Here is a 21,990-nt window from a genome sequence, read left to right as displayed (position 1 = left end):
TGCTTATAGATTTTTCCTATCTGCTATTATTGTGTATAATGGGCATGCATGTCACACTTGCATTGTGAAGGTCAGAAGACAACTTCAGGAGTCAGTTATCTCCTTCCACAGTGGGTGCAGGTCATCAGGCTTGCACAGCAAGTCCTTTAACCCACTGAGCCACCTCACAGCCCAGACAGACATCCCTATATGCATCAGCTGAAGAGGGAAATGTATCCCAAGGACTTACGTAAGTCTTAAGTGAAACAAAACCTAAAAACATGACTACAGAAAAGAACAAGCTACTGAGATGCTAACCTGATCTACACTATTACTATAAGCTCTGTGTAACTGAGACACATTCAAGTGTGCCTGCTGAGGACTGGGTTCACCAGCCACTAGCAGAGCCAGAAAGACGAAATCACAGAAAACAGCAGCAGCATCCAACTGACTGCTGAGAATCCAGATCCAGACTAACTATTCTCACAATTCAGTCGGTTTACACAAAACATTTTTTAAAATTGTAACATTTCTAGAAGCATTTTTATAGCTAAGTGAGGACAAGTTCAGGGATAGAGTTTCCTTGCCAAAGTCATCTTCAAAGCAAGATCAAACTAACACAATGCAAGTGAAGCTGTTCTCTTTTTATTTAAAAAAAAAAAAGCAATCTGTGATCACTTGTACTACTAAAGTCTTATACTTTAGCTAAACTAGTTAAAAGCAAAAGAAGAAATTATCTAGACAGCTACAATGTAGAAAGAAATTTAAAACTACAAAGCTTATTATATCTACTTCATTTTATTAGTATACCTGGGGAAAGTTGGAGAAATTATTTAGAAAGAACCTCCTTCATTCTACATAATGACCATTTTCTTCAACAATCAAAATAGATAAAGGTCTAACCCACTTGCAAAGGTGCAAGTTATAAGAAAAGCACTTTTCTTCATTTGTCCTTTCAAATAAAACACATGCAATCCAATTTATTTTCAGGTCAACAGAGACATCCAACCACAAGCACTAACTATAAAAGCAAGTCAGAGCAGACAATCCAAAGTCCTTGCAAAATTCCCTATGAAACCCTACATACATACATACATACATACATACATACATACATACATACATACATACATAAAAAATCCTTGAAAAAGTTGCAACAATTTCCTAGGCCATCATTAAGCTATGATTATGTTACATACAGCCAGTGAGGGAATGTGGGTAAAGAGCAATGTACTTAATACTTGTTCTTTTTCCCCGAGACTCGGTAGCTCTGTAGCCTGCACTAGACTGCAACTTTAGATCCTCCATCTCTGTGCCTCCTAAGTAATGGGATTATAGGTGTTCACCACTCTATAAGGATTCTGTAGCTTATAAGTACAAGATTTCTTCAGAATGACAAGTTAAATAAAGTTTAATAACAATATTCAGAGGAAAAATGTGTGTCCAAAAAACTGGGAGGGTGGAGCAAATTCTGTTAGTTCAGAAGGATTAAGGACATATCGGTGTGTGGCATAATGGAGAGTGCAAGGACTAGCCAATGGCCAGTGACCGTGAGTCTGGTACGGGGAAAATCACTGATTGGACTTAAAAATAACGATAAACCTTCTGTTTCTTTACCTCTAGAACCTCTTCAGAGGGTGGCTGTAAAGATGAACTGAATTGTTAAAGAAATACTTTATTTTTATAATACACAATAGAGAAAGATATATGCAGAAAAGGTACAAGAAAGAAAATAAGGAGGGGGTGAAGTAAGAATGTGTTCATTCTAAATATTCAATGGCTGGGTCAGCAAACAAATTTAACTAACTATACAAATCAAAATTATAAAACCCTTCATGTATTTCAAGCCATCGGTGACTTTCCAAAGGAAGTTTTAGTTCATAAATGACCTCTCGTTTGAAGCTCCCCCTCTCAACGTCTTTCACTGACACAAAGAGATTTAAGAAGATTCTTTGCAGTCTATTTACTTCTGTGAACATAAGCAAAATCTAGCAAGATAGTGTAACTTGGACGGTGTCTCTCAAATCTATCGAGGCAAACAGGAAGAAGAGACAGTTTCATTGTCCAGAGTGAGGGAGAGTGTCACACACATTTTAGCAGCATCTCTACCCAACCACTTTGGAAACCAGACTCCAAAATAGCCAGTTTTCTCCTCATAACTAATAAAATCAAAGGCAGTATTTAAAAGGTCTGGGAAGAGTCAAACTGGCTTGCAGATAACAGTTTATTGAGCCAAGTGTAGTGGCTCATGACTGGGATCCCAATATTCAGGAGGTTGAGATAGGCAGGTATTCCAAGTTTGAGACTAGCCTCAGGTACACAGCAAGTTCCAGGCCAACATGAACTACAACGTGTGCCTCTGCCTCATAAATAAGTAAAGAAATGCACAAATAAATTACTAAAATTATTAAGGTGAAAGTTTCTTGGGAGAACCTTTACTAGATGGATCAGAGCAATACTAACAAGAGCCCACAGATTCGATATGAAAAAGGGACAGGCTAGTAACTAATGTGAGACACACAAAGGGGAAAAGAGAAGTCGAAAGCACCATCAATGAAGATCTGTCAGCAAAGAAATTTAAATGAATCTATTCAAGCATTACTCTACAACATCAAGAGTAGAGAAATACAACCACAAGGATACAATCTGTCAATTCTACAACACAGGCAATCCTATAGGACAAATGACCCAAATCTTCAACCAATATGATGAAAACCAAAAGCAGTAGCCTACACCACAATACGGTGGACACAGTAGTTTACTGATTATTTCAATAGCTAGAAATGGAGATTTTTGAATGCCTCCAAAACACAAAAAAAAAAACGATAAACTTGAGATGGTAGATATGTTAAGTTATCCCAAATTGATCACTGAACATTCTATATGTAACAAAATACATGATACCCCACAAATACATACACATATTATGTGACATTCAAAAAAAGGTATCAATTTAACGTCAAACCAAATCTCTCTCTCACACACACCCACACAAAGAAGGCAGGTAAGTTTGTATTTTGCAATAATCCCAATGCAGTGTATGGACTATGGATCCTCACCTGAACAAACCAAAAATGAATGGTATTTTTAAGATGACTGAGAGGAAAAACAAACTACAAACTAGCTTATTCAACAGGATTAGGGAACATTTATTAATTTTATTATTACTTAGGAGTACAGTAATGATATGGTTATATAATTACTAAACTTAAGCTGGGCCTGTTTCCATACACCAAGAAATACAGCTGCTGGGAAGACAGAGGCAGGGGAACCCCAAATTCAAGGACTGCCTGGGCTACAGAGTGAGACACTAAGGCCAGCTGGGCAACTTAAGGAGAAACTGTCTCAAAACAATAAACAGAACACTAGAAATATAGGTCAGTGGTAGAGCACATAAATACAGGCCCCAATCCTCAGCTCAAAAAAAAAAAAAAAATTTACATCTAGGATGTAGGCCTCTCCTCCTCCTAGCTTCAGTATGATTGATTACCAGTGAGAAGTTACTTAACAGTAAAACCATTCTATGTGACAGTCATACATATATCCCTCCCAGTCATGTCACAGACAGCACCCCATTTTCATCTTGACCCTTGTTCCCACCATTTGCTCCCTTAAACTCAAAGCTTCAATACAGACTGAAGAAACATATAACATACCTGTGTTAACAGAGGCTGACGTGACAAGATTCTTTCTCAACATATCATAGAGAGGGCTGTAAAAGAAATAATATATAAATATTTGTGGGGTTTTCTTATATATAAATTAAATATATCTGTGGTATGTTACCTTCCTGCTTTCTCCTAGAGACACACAATCTTTTTCCCATAAATTTTTTTAATAATTTAAACATTAGGAAGGAGCCAGGTACAGTAGTGCTTGTCTGAAACCCCAGCATTTGGGAGGTTCAGACTGGAAGATCAAGTTCAAGGCTACTCTTAGCAAAACACTGATTTTGAGCCTCCCTTCGGCTAATGTGAGAACCTATTTAAAAAAACAAAGAAGTCAATGTCCAGCCCCTGCTATCTTGTCCCAATAAAAATCTGATCAAATTTTAATTTACTGACTATTAGCAAGCCAATTAGGGAGACTGCCTTTGAAAATTATTCTTCCCTTCTAGATGTCAAGTTTTCTGTTTCTGATTGAGAAATGGGAGAGTGAAAATAAGACCAGAAGAAAGCAATCACTATTGGAGGGTTACTGGAGAGAGTGGGTGGGGCAGTCAGATGGCTCAGCTGGAAAGCACTGACTGCTCTCACCGAGACACAGTTCAACTGTCAGCACCACATGGTGGCTCACAATCAGCTGGAGCTTCAATTCCAGGTGAGTTTATGCCCTCTTTGGGTTCCTTCAGCAAACATACACATAGGGCACAGACATATACACGCAAGCAAAACACTCATACACATGAAATAAAACTTTAAATTAAAAAAAAAAAGTTGTTTTAAGAACCCTAGCTTCTCAGTTACCGACTAGCTTGAAAGGATAAGCCAATGACTCTATTCACCCCCATGTAAGCAGACTACCACACAGGTCAGATTTACTCTACTTGACTCTTACTAGCCTCACCATGAACCTCAAACTGCCCTGTAGTTCTATATTTTCTTATCAGCTCACACATCCTCCTTTCTAACACCTCACAAAGTTCTAACTTAGTAATGACTCCCTCCTATTCAACCTATCTACAAGATATTCAATCAGAGGCTCTCCTTCCAATTAGTCCCTCTAAAAGTACTCCAGCTCAGCTCAAATTTTGTTGCTCTTAAGAACTTTTGACACTCTGAGTCCCAGCCATTTCCCATTTCATGTACTTCTCTTCTATGGCTTATTGTCATGTTATTTTACCATGTATGAAGCTGATCATGGTCTGTGTGTCAAACTGTCCACACTGCTCACTACTGTACTCTGCATGTATCTCACTGGCTAGATAACATGCAGCCCCTAAAATACATACTTAAAAAAACAAACTATACAGCTCAAGTGAGCAGGCATAAGCACTAAAAGAGAGATAAACCATCATCCTTTTTACCTTGGATCTTTCACAGAAAAGCTCTGACATCCCAGCAGATCTCCCAAAAGATCTCCACCACAATACACCATATGTTGCTCCTGTTGATCATAGAGCTGCTTCACCATTATATACTGGCCTAGATAGTGCATTACCTACATGGAAATAAAAACACCATGAAATGATAAGCCTGACTACTACCAAAATCACAATTACCCATGAGTGACTAAGCTATTTGCTAGAAGAGAAAGACATAGAAGACTGCCAGTGTTTGAATGCTGATGGTAAATAAGCAATCCCCAAACTAGATAGACGCTTCCTACTACTAGGTTCATCCACTCAACCATCAACAGAGCCAGAGATTTTTGCACCAAAACAGACTGATCTGACAGTGAAAAACCGTGGCAATTCAGTATTCTATTGGCAAATGTCCAAATGTCAAATGTAACTAGGACCATTAGTCCTAATATAAAAACCAGAGCTGGGTGGGCGCATGCCTTTAATCCCAGCACTTGGGAGGCAGAGGCAGGTGGATCTCTGAGAGTGTAAGGCCAGCCTGGTCTACAGAGTGAGTTCCAGGACAGCCAGTACTGTTACACAGAGAAAAAAAAACAAAACCAACCAGAATCTAGGCCTTTAACAAATAAAAGTGTATTCTACCACTTTTTCTTTTCAGAAACTCACTTCAAAAATTCCTGATTATCAACTTGAAAAGTGCCCTTTTAAATGTAGATGAAGCATGTCATAGAACCTTTTTATCTAGGTTGATACACTGGATACATTTTATGACAAACAGAAAGAGGGAGAGGATAAAAGGGGAAGGGATGGGAGAGAAGAGGAGATACAGCTACTGAAATATCTTTTAATGCTTCATTGTTTATTTCCCTTCTACCCTCCCAACTGACCCTGAACTGTTTTTTAAAGGTAGGTTAAGAAAACACCAAACCTTTTACTCTAAGTTCTTGTTGAACCTCATAAGGAAATCAAAGACATCTGTAATTTCAGCAGTAGTACTGATAGATGTGGCATTTCTAAGGGAAAACTAGAGAGCTCCATAATTTTGTTTTCTGCTTAGGGAAAGTGAAGGATCTACATACCTTACTAACTGCAAATTGTTCGAGTAATTAACATTTTAATACTAATTGCTGCTTAAAGAATTCAATGTACTTTGATAGTTTTAAGCAAGTTATTTAAATTCCTAAATGTTCAAAATGATTTAGTGCTCAGAAAGTATCTGACAAATGTACAATGACAAAGTTACTGCATCAAATTCCTGCCTGGCAGCAAATCTGTGACCTTTTTTTTAACCCACACACTTTGCTATATTATAACTCCCAGGTCAATGAATTTGTGGTTGACCACAAATATATACACTACAAAAGGAACTCTAAAGAAAACAGGAAATTAATGTGGCAGTCTTTACACCAGCAAAAGCTCTCGTTCAGCAGCACAACTTCCTTTCTTAGCCTAGATTTCAGAACTGCGCATATGATGGCCTCTACTAAACTGTTCTTAAAATTGGGACTGTCTTTGATGACTTACCTCTTTCATGGTGAATACTTCACCCTGAGCACCTGCTGCCTGCAAAATCTTCAGAAGTGGCAGTTTTGGTCGTACCTGCTGTAAACATCAAACATTAAGACAGAGTGTTGATGTAGCTGACAGGCCTGGAACTTAGTATGTAGTAGAGGATGACCTTGATCTCTGGATCCTCCCACACAAACCCAGCATAAACCTGCTATTTATATTTCAATTACATTGGTTTCTGAAAATCAAGGAAGAGGAGACCTTCCTTTAAAGACTAAAAAAACAAACAAACAAAAACTCCAGGAGACACTTGCTGCCTTTCTGATAAATCACTTACAACAGGGAATCTATTCATACCTACAAGGATGACAACAATGATACATTTTAAAAGAAAACTGCTGTTGGCAAGAAAACAGGAAAATTAGAATCTTTGTGTATTTCTGATGGAAATAAAATGGTATAACTGCTGTGGAAAAAAAAAAATTTAGCAGTCCTTGGAAAGATGGCTCAGCAGTTAAGAGGACTGGCTGTTCTTGCAGGGGACCTGAGTTCAATGCCTAGCACTCAAGCACCTCACAACTGTAACTCTAGTTCCAGGATTATCTGACACTCTCTTCTGGCATTGGTTAGCACCAGACACACCTGTGAGGCACAGACATACATGCAGGCAAAACACTAAAACAAAAAATTTGTATTAAAAAGTAAATGAATAGGGGACTGGAGAGATGGCTCAGAGGTTAAGAGCACTGACTGTTCTTCCAGAGGTCCTGAGTTCGATCCCCAGCAACCACATGGTGGCTCACAACCATCTGTAATGAGATCTGGTGCCCTCTTCTGGCCTGCAGTCATACATGCTGCATAATAAATAAATAAATCTTTAAAAATCTTTAAAAAAGCCGGGCGGTGGTGGCGCAAGCCTTTAATCCCAGCACTCGGGAGGCAGAGCCAGGTGGATCTCTGTGAGTTCGAGGCCAGCCTGGGCTACCAAGTGAGTTCCAGGAAAGGCGCAAAGCTACACAGAGAAACCCTGTCTCGAAAAACCAAAAAAAAAAAAAAAATCTTTAAAAAAAAAAAAAAGAAAGAAAGAAAATGCATATAATGTCTCATACTGGGCGGTGGGGAATGGCTCAGTCAGTGGAGTGCTTGCACACAGGCATGAAGACCTGAGTTCATTCAGATCTCCAGCACTCACAGAAAGCCACATGTGGTCAGCAGACATCTATAATCCCAGCATTGGGAAGGCTGTGACAATGGGACCCTCCTGGAACTCACTGGCCTGTCTAGCTCAATCACTGAGCTATAGATTTAAGCAGACCCTGTCGCAAAAAATAAGGTGGAATACAACTGAGGAAGGCAAGCCACTGCCTTTAACTTCTGGTCTACACAGAACCATAAACACACATATACACATACACATGGGGGGAATTCAAGTAACTTAATGTAGTTTATCCATATATATTTATTTTTTACACACACACTAGAATCTAAGTTGCCCAGGCTGTCCTTAAATTAACTCTGCAGCCCAAGCAGGCTTTGAACTTTGGTCCTCCACCTTTAGCCATCTAGGTAGTTGAGATTATAGGACGATACCAACAGATCCCTCAATAAAGACATTTTAAGGCTAATACTACCTCCCATCTTCCCTAATGCTTTAGCTATAAGAATGGTAGTAAGAATGAAAAAGACCCAGTACTCTTCAATAATTCTCTACTTCCTATTAATTTAGATACGTAATTAAACTTCTTTTCAGGTGGAAAGAATCCATGAAATTCCATTCCAATCTTGCTGTACTGTCCAGAAGACAGAGTGCCGAGTAAGGAAAAGTAGCAGTTTCAACCATGAGCTAGCTAGCAGTGGGTGGCAGACATGACAGAGGCAAGTATGACTGCGGAATAATAACACACACACACACACACACACACACACACACACACACACACACACACGAGACTGGGGAGATAGTTCAGTGGTAGAGCACTTGGCTAGCATGCATGAGACCTAAATTCAATCCCTAGCATAGGAAGGATAGGGAAAAAAAATTTTTTTTTTTAAGGAATGGGGCCATCTTAAATTAATCCTATCTCAGGTGAGTGGTGCACACCTTTAATCCCAGCACTCAGGAGGTAGAGGCAAGCAGATCTCTTGAGTTTGAGACCAGCCGGTCTACAGAGCCAGTTCCAGGACAGCCAGGGCTACACAGAGAAACCCTGTCTCAAAAAAACAAAAAAAAATTACCTCTATCTCTGAGATGAAAGACAAAACAGGCTGATGAGTCTCAGATACAAATTTGTTTGGAAAAAATAAGCACTAGGAAAAAAAAGATGTCATTTTCTAGAGGAAAGAGTCTGAGATCTTGGCAGTATTAGTAAGTTATTAACACACTACTGTATTATAGAACTGGAAAACCTATTTTTGCGTTAGCTTCAATACTTCCTCATTGCTACACATCTCCCTTCCCCACTCTCTATCAACAAGATAGATGAGGTAGGGCACCACTCACCTGAGATAGGATTAATTTAAGATGAGGTAGGGCTTTTCTAACTCCAGTTTGCTTCATGCTACATTATCTTCTATACCAATAAACTGTATCTAATATCATCATCTCCAAACACTTAGGCCCAGACTATAACCTACTACTCTCCTCCAAGCTGGCCCCTGTAGCACACCCATGTTATACAATTTTGTTATTTTTTTATTTTTGTTTTATTTAAAATAGGGTCTATTATTATGTAGCTCGGACTGGCCTCAAACTCAAGAGATCCATCTGCCTCTGCCTCCTGCTGGATTATAAAGACCTGCACCACTCCACTCAGCCCAATTTTTTTTTAAGATTGTTTATTATCAAGTTTGTATCTTTTCCTTTTATAGCCATCTCAAGGATAAGACCTCTTTCATTCTAAAGTTTCAAAAAAAATTTTTTTCTTTTAAAGATTTATTTATTGGCTGGAGAGACGGCTCAGCAGTTAAGAGCACTGACCACTCTTCTATAGAACCAGGGTTCAATTCCTGGCACCAACATGGCAGCTCACAACTGTCTGTAACTCCAGGATCCAACACCCTCACACATACAGGTAAAAGACCAATAAAATAATAATAATTTTATTTATTTATTTTTATTATGTATACAGTGTTCTGCTGCATGCATGCCTGCACGCCCAAAGAGGGCACTAAATCTCATTACAGATGGTTGTGAGCCACCATGTGGTTGCTGGAAACTGAAGTCAGGACCTCTAAAAGAGCAGTCAGTACTCTTAACCTCTGAGCCATCTTTATAGCCCCATAAATATTTCTTATATTTTTCTCTCAATGTCTTAACTTTTTATATTTAAATCCTTAGTCTACCTGGAATTTGTTTTTCCAAAGATGTGTGACTATCACAAAATAATAATAATTTTTTTTGTTTTTGTTTTTTGTTTTTTTGAGACAGGGTTTCTCTGTGTAGCTTTGGAGCCTATCCTGGAACTTGCTCTGTAGACCAGGCTGGCCTCAAACTCAAGAGATCCACCCGCCTCTGCCTCCCAAGTACTGGGATTAAAGGCATGCACCATCACAGCCCAGCGCAAAATAATTATTTTATATTGTGAGATCCAGGATAGGCACCAAAACTACACAGAGAAACCTTGTCTTGAAAAACCAAAAAAAAAAAAAAAAAAAAAAAAAACCCCCAATAATTTATATTACATCTTTCCTTCATCAATTCCAAATTCTACTTTTACCATATACTAAGGTACAGAAACATGAAGAAATGTTTCTGAAAACACAAAAATAATTTCTTAACAAAATATTCAAGGAAAAGGTCTAGGGCTGGAGAGATGGCTCAGCAGTTAAGAGCACTGGCTGTTCTTCCAGAGAACCCAGGTTCAATTCCCAGCATCCACATGGCAGTTCACAACAGTCTGTAGCTCCAGCTCCAGGGGATCTGACACCCTCACACAGACATCCATACCAATGCACATAAAATAAAAATAACTATATTATTTAAAAAAGAAAAAAAGAGCACTTGTTGCTCTTCCAAAGGACCTGAGTTTGGTTCCCAGCACCCACACAATGGCTCACAATCATCTGTAACTCCAGTCCCAGGGGACCCAATGCCGTCTTCTGGCTTCCAAGGGACCACACGCATGTGGTTCCCAGACATACATGCAGGCAAAACACCCATACACATACAATAAAAATAAATAAATCTTAAAAAAAAAAAAAGAAAGAAAAAAGTCTGTCTGCAATAGGATACACCAAATCTGAGAGGAGATAGTCAATAGTCTGTATCCACAAACGCCTAAAGATAAACAATGGGTTTTATAAGAATATATTTGCGGGGGGGGGTGGGAGGGGGTGGGGAGGGGGGGGGGGTACACGCCTTTAATCCCAGCACTTGGGAGGCAGAGGCAGGTGATCTCTGTGAGTTGAGGCCAGCCTGGTCTACAAAGAGTTCCAGGAGAGCCAGAGCTGTTGCAGACAGAAACCCTGTCTTGAAAAAAAAAAAAAAAAGGAAAGGAAAAAAAAGAATATATTTGCTATATTCACAATTTAAGGCAGTCTTTTAAATAAAACAAACTAGCCTGACCTGGTGGCAAATGCCTAGAATCTCAGCACTTGGGAGAAAGGTGAGAGGATCAAGCGAATTCAGAGCAGGCTGGTCTACAAAGGATGGTCCAGGTCAGCTAGGGCTGTACAGGTTCACCCTGTCTATGTCTGTCTTTCTCAGACCTCAAAAGTAAACTGCACAAACAAAAAGAAAACCAACTAATGTCAACCAGCCAAGACAAAAAAGAACTTAGATAACCTGGCCAAGTTCCCTACTACCCACTTCTAAAACACGTGCCTAGTGTAACAAACTTTAAGAATTAAATAAGTAGAGGGGCATAGGGAATGAAAACTCAGATCCCCAACCTTGGCCATTTCAAGCTGTCTGTAACTTTCAAACAGGTAATCTAAGATTTTTACAACATCACTGGGCAACGGTGGCGCACGCCTTTCATCCCAGCAAAAGCAGGCAGATCCCTGTGAGTCCAAGGCCAGCCTGGTCTACAGTGAGTTCCAGAATAACCAGGGCTGTGTAATACTATGGGGGGGGGGGGGGGTTTACAGCATCACCAATTCTGCTTTAAGCAAATTCTAATAGATGAATTCAGCTATAGGCCCCAATTCAATTTCTTAACATTTTAAAGAGAAATGAGATGCCCAATAGCAATTACCTGACTCACTCTTTCTGAAGAGATTCTGCAAGCACTGTCAGATGTTGAGCACTGGGCAGAGGCGGGATGTGAAGTCATTTTGGCAGTGAAGATTCTGCAGTCAGCAAACTAAAAGGGAAAAAATTATATATAAATGTAGAGTAGAAAAATCTGTATTTAGCATTTATTAATAAATAATCTGGGCATGGTAGCACCCACCTTTAATACCAACACCCAGGAGGCAGAGGCAGGTGGATCTTGCTGAGTTCAAGATCAGCCTGGTCTACACAACAAGTCCAAGGACAGCCAGGGTCTATATATAGAGACTATCTCCAAAACAGAGTAAAAAAAAAAAGACAAAACTTCCAGCAACAGTTTAAAAAACAACAAAATCTGACATATACACATGTATCTCTGCAACAAATGCAAAACAATCACTCACATGTGAGATTCTCAATCTCTATTTCAGATCCAGCACAAAAGCTGGAGACTAAGCCATCCATGCCTCCCTCAGGTGAATCCTGAACTAGAGAGACAGGTTTGGACATGTTCCACCTTCAATGCTGATGCTAATGAGTAAATTGTTCTAGCTGAAAGTCCAATTTACAATCACTGCTTCCCACCGGCTGTCAGGTGGTACCAGTTACTCCAGAGCAGAGTGCTTAAGATAAGAGGGAAGAGACACACACAGCTGGAAATCACCAAGACCCTGGCGTTCCAACATGCCTGGACAAGAAACCACACAGGAAAGTGTCAACTTTTACCTGGTAATCAGGGTAGGGCACACCGGTAATCTCAGCACTTGGGAGTTCAAGACCAGCCTGAGGTACACAGACCCTCTCCAAAAAAAAAAAAAACAAAAAAAAAAAAAAAAAAAGTTTTTAAAAATACATTTTCAGTATCACTTACAGGAGCTTTTTTCTTTTTCTTTTTGGTTTTTGGTAAGTTTTGACTCCCTGGTTGCTGGATTCCTCTGCCACCGAAAATAAGCCAAATCAAACTGAATTAATAAATCCAGATTTGATAAACAGGGCAATGCAAAGCAGAGCACTCCCGGGTGGCTCTCAGGAAGGCAGGAGACAGAGCACAAGAGGGCCAAGTCTTAAATAGCTGGTAGGCATGGTCCTGGGCATCTGGGGGGAGGAGTCACCAATGGCCAGCTTTCTGGAATGGGGCAGGGTCTGGGGAGAGAGAGGGGTGGGGCTTCCACCTAATCAGTTTTTCAAGACAGGGTTTCTCTGTTTCCCTGGCTGGCCTTGAACTCAGAGATCTGCCTACTTCTGCCTCCAGGGACTTCAAGATTTTAACTCTAAATCACTTGAAATTAAGTATCTCCCTAGCTGCACTCACTATCTGCACAACCACTTCTACTTCCCAAGTGTGATTTCTTGGAACTATATATCACAAGAGAATGCCTGTCTAGCATACATAAGGACTTTGGTTTAATCCCTACTACTCTACCAAAAAGGGGGCAGTGGAGCTACAGCAACACTAATTATGCTCAGGAACTTGCTACTAAACACGTGGTGTAGCTTCTTGGCATGTCTCTAGTCTTATCTTGCCTGCACTGTTCTCCTTGTTTCTCAGACCACTTGCTTGTTGCTTCAAGGCCTTTGTACACATTGTTCATTTGAAGCACTGTGAGTTTGACACAAGACTGGTTCACCTTAAACCTTCAAATATAAGGGTAAATACCATCCCCTTAGCAGTCATTAATACCTACTGTGGTGGTTTAAGGCGAATGGCCCACATATTTGAATGTCTGGTCCCTAACTGGTGGAACTGTTTGGGGGAAGGATTAAGAAGTATGGCCTTGTTAGAGGAGGTGTGCCACTGGGGTGGGCTTTTGCCAGGCCCAGTCTCACTCTGCCTCAAGCTTGTGAATCATCAAGAGTATACTGCTCCAACGCCATACCCGCCTGCCTGTCGCCTTGCTCCCCACCATGATAATCATGAACTCACCTTCTGAAACTGTAAACAAGCCACCAATTAAATGCTTTCTTTTTTAAGTTGCCTTGGTCAGGGTGACTCTTCAAAGCAATAAAAAAAGTAACTACTAAAAAAAAGCCATTTAAGTAAAAGACTGATTAAAATGTGGGTGAAGACAGGAACTTTGAAGGAGGCAGATCTCTTTCCCCTACTCCAAACATGTCAGAGTCTCATCACTGGTTACTGAGGCTAAGAAAAAAAAGGGCCAGGCGGTGGTGGCGCACACCTTTAGTCCTAGTACTCAGGAGGCAGAGCCAGGTGGATCTCTGTGAGTTCGAGGCCAGTCTGGCCTACAGAGTGAGATCCAGGACAGGCACCAAAACTATACACAGAAACGGGGGGGGGGGGGGGGGGGGGCGCGGACGACCACACGGACGGACACGGACACACTGCTCCTCCGAGGTGTGGTGGAGAAGGAAGTTTACCCTAGATAAAAGGGAGAGCATAGCCAGAGGCATGGACATCTAGGAGATTCCAGAGTGAACATGACCCTGAGCCATGTAAGGAGATGGGGAGGGGACAGCAGAGAGCAGCTGCTGACCAGGAGGGGCAGCCTAGGCCAAGAGACTGGCCAAGAGAGTAGACAAAAAGACCAGGTAATTCAAATGGCTGGATTATCTAGGAAGGGACAGTTGGGGAAGGGCAGCCCAGCCCCTGGGCTGGAGAGGTTTAGGGCAGGGAGTGGGGTATGCCAGCCAATATATCCTGTAACAGTAGGGACTAAGGGATGCAGGGAGAACTTGGCAGCCAACATCCACTCTAGTATGTAGACACCTCAGCTGTCTGTCCAGGTTTGAGACCTAACATGAGGATTATGGCAACTTTTACAACATAAACCTAATGAAACACAACCATTTTATGTGAGTCCTAATTCAAGCAAACAATGTGCAAAGTATGTTTTTAAATAATAAATCAGGAAATGGCAGGATGTGGTGGTGACATGTGTCTTTAAGTACAGCACAAGGAAAACAGATGCAGGTAGATTTCTGTAAATTCAAGGCCAGCCTGGTCTACATGAGTTCCAGAATAGCAAGGGAGGGCTATGTAGAGACACCCTATTTCAAAAAACAAAATAAACAAATAATCAGGATGTTTTTAATTGTATAATAGACAGTACTAAGCTACTGTTAAAATCAGGCATAGTTAGGAAGAACAGCTGAAGGCCAGCCTGAGCTACCTTATGAGGGCCCATCTCAAAACATGGGGTTCTTCACTTGGCTTTTTCCCTTTCTTTGCCTTACTCAATTTTAGTATGTAAAACATGGTTGTTGTTTTACAGAGGTATATAGTATTTTATTATATTTCATGTATCCTAAAACAGTGTATTCTTTTTTTTTTTTTTTTTTTTTTTGGTTTTTCGAGACAGGGTTTCTCTGTGTAGCTTTGCGCCTTTCCTGGAACTCACTTGGTAGCCCAGGCTGGCCTCAAACTCACAGAGATCCGCCTGGCTCTGCCTCCCGAGTGCTGGGACTAAAGGCGTGCGCCACCACCGCCCGGCAAAACAGTGTATTCTTTAAACACTATTTTTGAGACAGGGTTTCTATGTAGCCCTGGCTGTCCTGGAACTAGCTCTGTAGACCAGGCTAGCCTTGAACTCAGAGATCCACCTGCCTCTACTTTCAAAGTGCTAGGATTAAAGGTATATGCCACCATCTCGAAACAAAACGAAACAAAAACTTTTAACTAAGGGCTGGAGAAATGGCTCAGTGAACATCCTGCTCTTGCAGAAGACCCAAGTTCACTTCCCAGCATCCATGTAAAGAGGCTCACAACCTTCTATAACTACAACTCCAGGGGACCAGATGCCCTCTTCTGGCCTCCAAAAGCACTACACTCATGCCATGCACATATCTACAGACAGACAGACATATACACACATAATGAAAAAAATAAAAACTTAACAAAAGAAAAATAACTGTTAACTGTAGTAGAAAGGCCTGTGGTCATTTTAAAAATCCTTAACTATGACTTTTAAAGAATTTCTTATCCTTTCATTTAAGGACAGTAATATAACAAGACTCACTGCCAATCAAGGCTAAAATAGTGGGGGGAAACTAAACAAAACCTAGAAGGAACATATTTCAGCCCTACAGTAGGCACTCTCATTTCCACAAATATCCCCCTCACTGGGTATTGAGAATGTAAGTTTTTTTGACTTTCCAACCTCCCATTTCACTGTGGTAGTCTCCAAGTCTCAGTTTACACCATTTAATATCCATCATATATTCAGGTACTGAATTTTCATAAAATTACCATTCCTTCTCAGTGTTTTCAGTACTGAGTTTTCAAAATGCAAATTGTACCCCCAACTGATCTAAACCCTCCCAAAAATAGAAATAAGATAGTGCATAACCAAGTTAAGTTTTGTGCTGTAGAACCTGTTTCTGCTTATACAACAGCCAACACCTTTGGGTCAGACACTCTTCAAGGCACATTAGACACAACTCATTTGATCCTTACAGGGTGTCATGAAGTAGAATACTGTCCTTATTTCCAAAAGAAGCAACCGACACAGACAAGAAGACAGCCTGTCCCAAATCTTGAGTTCTCCCACTACAGCTATTGAAGCCTGAACTCTAATCTGAAAGCCACTGCCTTAACACCTACGCTTTCTCCTCTCTCCATGCTTTAAAAAGGACTTACTCTGGATGGAGAGACTGCTCGGTGGGTAAAAGTGCCTGAGAAAACAGTGAAGGAAAGAACTCTTGACGGACTCCTCAGCCTCTCCTCACGACAGACAGACAGACAGACAGACACAGACAGACACAGACACACATACACGCACACACATACACACACACACTCTTAATAGAATAAATAAATGTAATAAATTAGGGGGTGGGGCTGGAGATGGCTCAAAGGCTGGAGATGGCTCAGTGGTTAAGAGCACTTCTCTTCCAGAGGACCCGGGTTCAATTCCCAGCACCCACATGACAGCTCACAACTGTCTGTAACGCCAGTTCCAGGGGATCTGGCACCCTCATGCAGGAATACATGCAGCCAAAACACCAATGCGCATAAAAAAATTAATTAGGGGGGGTGTCTTAGTCAGTCTTCAAATTAGGTCAAAAGTTGCTTCCCTGAAGGTTTTGCTGACTCCAAAAAAGGGAAAGCGATGATACCAGAATTAGGACATTTATCTGAGGAGTTGTGAGAACATATGCTTAACAACACAAGGCCCTTAGTTAAATCCTCACCAATGCTGACCCCTGATGATCCTGAGAAAAAAAATTACATTTGTTTTTTCATATGCCCCTATTAGCTTGAAACTGGAGTAGAAAGTCTAATGTTCTCAATGGTAAGTGGTTCTACCCTACATTTAGTCCAAAGGACTCCTACACCTCATCCTGAAATGCCTGCCTTTTAAAACAACGGTAATTTCTTTCTTTTTTCAAAGACAGTCTCACTATGTAGCCTTGACTTGGCTGGAACTCACTTTGTTGATCAACCTAGCCTTGTTTTCAGAGATCTGCCTGCCTCTGCCAAGACTAAAGGTATGCACCACACACCCAGCAAAGACAACCGTTATTTTAACACTAAAATGTAAAACTCCTTAAAAAAAATATATAAAAATGAAGACTTGTAATTATCAATTCTCTAAGCTATAAGATTCTTGAGGTAACATGTTCAGTTCTTTTTAATGACATGTCCTTGTGGGGGGGGGGGGGTGCAGATGTCCACAAAGGCCCGAGGCATCAGATTCCCCTGGAGCTGTAATTATAAGCAATCCTTAGTTGCCTGGGTCCTCTCCAAGAGCACCAAGGCTCTTAACCACTGAGCCATCTCTCCTGCCCCTTGTTCAACTAAACTGGACAAACAAGAATGAACACTCATTTTCAAAAGAGAACATGCCCAAGTACAGTGGCACATTCCTTTAATCTCAGCACTTGGGAGGCAGAGGATAGCCTGGTCTACACAGTGAGACCCTGTCCCCAAAAATAAATCAGATGTTGGTGCACTTCTTACCAAGTTTGCTACACATTTAAGATGAGTGTGCAGGAAAAAAAAAAATGCACTGCAACAGTTTGCCAGGAAATAACCTAAAAGTACACCAAAGAGGACCCAGCTAAAGAAATGGCTTCTGTAGCCTTTTTAAAGGACTACAATGCAAAACACTTTAAAAGAAAGTCTATCTTATAGAAAGCTGCTGTTATCTGAAAAATTTAAGGTGCATACCTGCAAAATGATCCCTCTATGGTTTAAAACTAAGAATATGTGTAGAGTAAGTCAGGAAAGCTGTAAGACCCTGGTGGTTATAACACTAGGAAACTTGAGGGGTTAGGGATGCTGGCTGGCCTGTCAACTTTACACATTCACACTTTTTTCAAACAGGAGTTTGTTGTGGTCTTGACCAGTACAGTGAAAGTGTGTTGTATATAATACTTTAAAGCTAAAATACTTTTTCCTAGCAGGAATGGATGAAGGGGTAGATTAAACCTGAACTGATATTCAGCAACTGACATCTAGTATTATATTAGTAAAGGTTTCAAGTATTACGGGGCGTTTACCCACCAACCCCACTGTTTCCCAGTTTTCTTGAGTGAGAGCAGCAAGAAAATATTAGATAGAAGGATTTAGAGTGTGGAGATAAACAGATAGAAAATGCAGGATAGCCTCGAGAAGGCCTGGAACCTATTCCAACGAGCCCTGACTGTCTCTGCCCTAGGGTGTTTATAGAAATGCCAAGGAATGGAGCAAAAGACCTCCCCCCAGCACAGCCAAGTGCAGACCATCTCAGACACTTGCACTCAGGCCCGTGGTCCTAACCATCCTCTCTATTCGAACCTGCTGGGTAAAGCCACAAGGAACCTGAAAATGGGCTCCCACAAAGTATCTTTGACAGACACACCCCATGCGTGGTGGAGCTTCCTAACCCACACAGGCCTTTCTAGAAAGGGACCACGGCGGGCCTTTTATCCAGGTGTGGCTTAATAGAGTGGTTTCGAAATGTGGGGACGTACAAGAATCATTGGGAGGTGTGCTAATTAAAGTTCATATTCGTGGGCCAGGCGAGGTGGAGGCGCAGGCTGGGCGGCAGGGCCAGGTGGCTCTTTGCGAGTTCGAGGCAAGCCTGTCTGCACAACAAGTTCCAGACTAGTCGGGGCTGTTTACACAGTGACATCTTGTCTCAAAAACCAAAAACAAAATAATAAAATGCATATCCGTGGAGGATAATAAATTAAAAAAAAAAGAATACCCGAGGTCTGTATGTGGACCTCCAACGAACATCTTTCAAACACTAGGACAGTCTGCAACCCTAAAAATGATTTAACTCTTGAGTCACGTCAATGTCAACTCTCCCGGCCTCCCTTTCTCCGACCCCTTTCCTTCGAAGTCCCTCAATAGTCCGCAGATTTGAGGTGCAGCTGAAACCCCAGCACCACCACTTCACTTTTACTCTGGGACTGTCCAACCCGCTACGCCGCACTCCATTTTCCTCCTCCGCGGGGCCGGAGCGCCACCCTTCCCCCACAGCCTCTCCCGTGAGCGGCTCCGCGGCCCTGGGCGCCCTCCCCGGCCCTGGCCGCCCTCCCCGGCCCTGGCCGCCCTCCCCGGCCCTGGCCGCCCTCCCCGGCCCTGGCCGCCCTCCCCGGCCCTGGCCGCCCTCCCCGGCCCGGTTCCTCCCGCCCGCTCGGCCAGCCACACGGCCTCCGGGCCTCCCGTCCGCTGGCCCCCCGGCCCCGCACCCCGGGGGTCAGACCCCACCGCCACACCTTACGGTCGCTCGACGAGTCGCTTCCCCTCCGAGCTAGGGGAGGGGCGGCAGGAGCGGCGCCTAAGGCCTCCACCGCATTTTGAAACTGCGAGCAACGGCGGCGGCGCGACTTCCGGTCTCTCCAATTCAGCGTTCGCGAGAGCTTCCGGGGAGGCGGTCAAAACCATAGAGGGGCCCCTGGAGGACTCGGGAGCTAGAAAGGCTGAAGGACCTACCATCGAGTACACGCTCGTCCGGGAAGAGAGTGTCCGGTCATGGAGCATGGCCTTTGGAGATGGTGAAGTGTTTTATTTTACTTTTGAGTCAGGAACTCTGTGTGTAACCCTGGCTGTTCTGGAACTCACTATGTAGCCTCGAATTCACAGAGGTCCACTTCGTCCGCCTCCCGAGTGCTGGGATTTAAGGCATACCACACCATGCCCTGCATAAAGAGGTTTTGAAAGACTAGGAAGAACTCCTGGGATCCTGCGATATGCACAGCGATATCCCCGGCGATCCAAACAGAAGGAAGCTAGCCAGGCCGTGGTGGTGGCCGCCTGGGAAACAGCATCCCAGTTGTTACTCACTGGGGAACATACAACTGGTTTATTCATGAATGACTACAAAATAAGTGATACATGCTAAAAGAGAGGGGCAAAGAACAGTGAGACGGAGCTTAACGTGGGTCACAGAATCAGGTCATGCTTCCCCACCACCCTCAAGGCTCGACAAACTATCTCAAGCAAACTGCCTTCAACTTATGCCGGGGCCAAACGGTTTCACCTCTCCCGACCACCTCATTTATTTCAGTACAATCCCGAGCGAGAGAATTTTCTAAGCTGAAATATTTTGTCTTGTAATTTCTATTAAAAGCTGGGTATTTTGGAGGACAGTACGAACGCATTACTTTCAATGTAAATGTTACCCCGTTTTTTATTTTTGTTTCCTTTGCTTTGTTTCGTTTTGAGACAGGGTCTCTATGTATCCCTGGCTGTCCTGGAACTCTACGTAGACCAGATTGACATCGAATTCACAGAGATCCTCCAGCCTCTGCCTCAATCCAGAGTACAAATTCATTATTTCCAGTGTAAATATTATCCCATTCTTTTTGTTTTGCTTGAGCAGGGACTTACTATGTAGCTCTGGCTGTTCTGGGACTCGCTATGTAGACCAGGCTGACCTGGGAATAAAGGTGTGAGCCATTGTGCCCAGCTCCTACTTAGAATTTTTCCGCACTGGGAGATTCAGAGTTTTCTGAAGGCACTGAGGAAGTGATTCTCTTTGTACAGTCACTGACAATGAGCTTGAAGTCCACAACGTTTCCTCAAAGGAGGGGGAAGGGCACTTTTAGGTAAACCCTGTTCAAGTATTTCCCCTCTCTTTGTGCAACTCCTTTCTGTTTGGTTGATTTGGTTTGGTTCTCTTCTGTTGGAGACAGGATGACGTTCTGTAGTTCAAGCTGGTCTGTAATTCATTATATAGTGCAAGCTGGTCTAGAACGAGAGTCAGTCCTCTGGAATGCAAGTATGACCCACCATGACTGACATAGCAAGTTCTAGGTCCACAAAGGTGATAACCATGAGATCCACTCTTAAATTAATCAATTTCCCAAGAGCAGTTTGTTTTCTATCTTTTAAATAGTATCTGGCTAACTTAGACTCCTTCCTACTGTCTGCTGGAATCTTGGACTTACAATTAATCCCCTCATGAAATTCTGATTCTTTAAAATGAACAATCTAGTCTAGTGGTTCTCAACTTTCTAATGCTGCAACCCTTTAATACAGTTCCTCACATCGTGGTGACCCCCAACCGTAAAATGATTTCATTGCTACTCCATAAATGTAATTATGCTACTGTTAGGAATCACAAATATCTGATATGCAGGATATCTAATATGTGACTCTTGTGAAATGGTCATTCAAGTCTCTCCCTCTCCCCCCAGAGGTCTTGACCCACAGGTTGCAAACAGCTGACCTAGAGGCTTCTGAAAAAGACCTGGGGGTCAGCCAGCTGGCTCAGCAGATAAAGACAATTGCCCAAGCCTGAGTTTCAAATGTAAAAAAAAAAAAAAGAAAGAAAGAAAGAAAGAGGGCTAGAGAGATGCCTCAGAGGTTAAAAGCACTGGCTACTCATTCAGAGGACCTGAGTTCAATTCCCAGCACCCACATGGCAGCTCACAACTGTCTGTAACTCCAATTCCAGGGGATCTGACACCTTCACACCAATGCACATAAGATAAACTTAAATAAATTATTTTTTAAAAATCCTGTCTCAAAATATCAAAAAAAAGAAACAGCCGGGCAGTGGTGGCGCACGCCTTTAGTCCCAGCACTCGGGAGGCAGAGTCAGGCGGATCTCTGTGAGTTCGAGGCCAGCCTGGGCTACCAAGTGAGTTCCAGGAAAGGCGCAAAGCTACACAGAGAAAGCCTGTCTCGAAAAAACCAAAAAAAAAAAAAAAAAAAAAAAAAAAAAAGAAAGGAAGAAAGAAATACCTGGAAACTGGTCTAGCAAAAGAGTCTGATTGTCAGGTAAAAAAAAATGTAGTCAGTCCAATTATGAATGAGCTGCTGTTACCTTGGTGCATGTGCAGGCCAAAAGTCAGCCCTTTCTCTTTTTCTTTT

The 21,990-nt window shown here is 42.1% G+C and overlaps 1 protein-coding gene across 9 annotated transcripts in view; it reads right to left on the bottom strand.

Annotated features, from left to right (window-relative positions):
- Mdm4 (MDM4 regulator of p53) overlaps window positions 1–19,534 on the bottom strand; it is a 36,911-nt gene extending 17,377 nt beyond the window's left edge. The window contains exons 1-5 of one of the 9 annotated variants that reach the window (XR_009383278.1): window positions 19,389–19,534; window positions 11,707–11,814; window positions 6,527–6,601; window positions 5,006–5,139; window positions 3,636–3,691 (exon numbers count right to left, since the gene is read on the bottom strand). Coding sequence is in view for 8 of the 9 variants with exons in the window: in XM_059280883.1 (XP_059136866.1) it covers window positions 3,636–3,691; window positions 5,006–5,139; window positions 6,527–6,604; window positions 11,707–11,784 (346 nt within the window). In the remaining variant the exon portion in view is untranslated. Of the gene's footprint in view, window positions 1–3,635; window positions 3,692–5,005; window positions 5,140–6,526; window positions 6,605–11,075; window positions 11,231–11,706; window positions 11,815–19,388 lie in introns of those variants that run through there. The other 8 variants (XM_059280884.1, XM_059280883.1, XM_059280878.1 and 5 more) reach the window with 8 other exon arrangements.
- Between the last annotated feature and the right edge of the window lie 2,456 nt (window positions 19,535–21,990).

Source organism: Peromyscus eremicus, chromosome 15, assembly GCF_949786415.1.
Source record: "Peromyscus eremicus chromosome 15, PerEre_H2_v1, whole genome shotgun sequence".
In the NCBI taxonomy this organism is placed as follows: Eukaryota; Metazoa; Chordata; class Mammalia; order Rodentia; family Cricetidae; genus Peromyscus; species Peromyscus eremicus.
The sequence above is the reverse complement of the archived record's forward strand: the minus strand, read 5'-3'. Positions and strand labels throughout refer to the sequence as shown.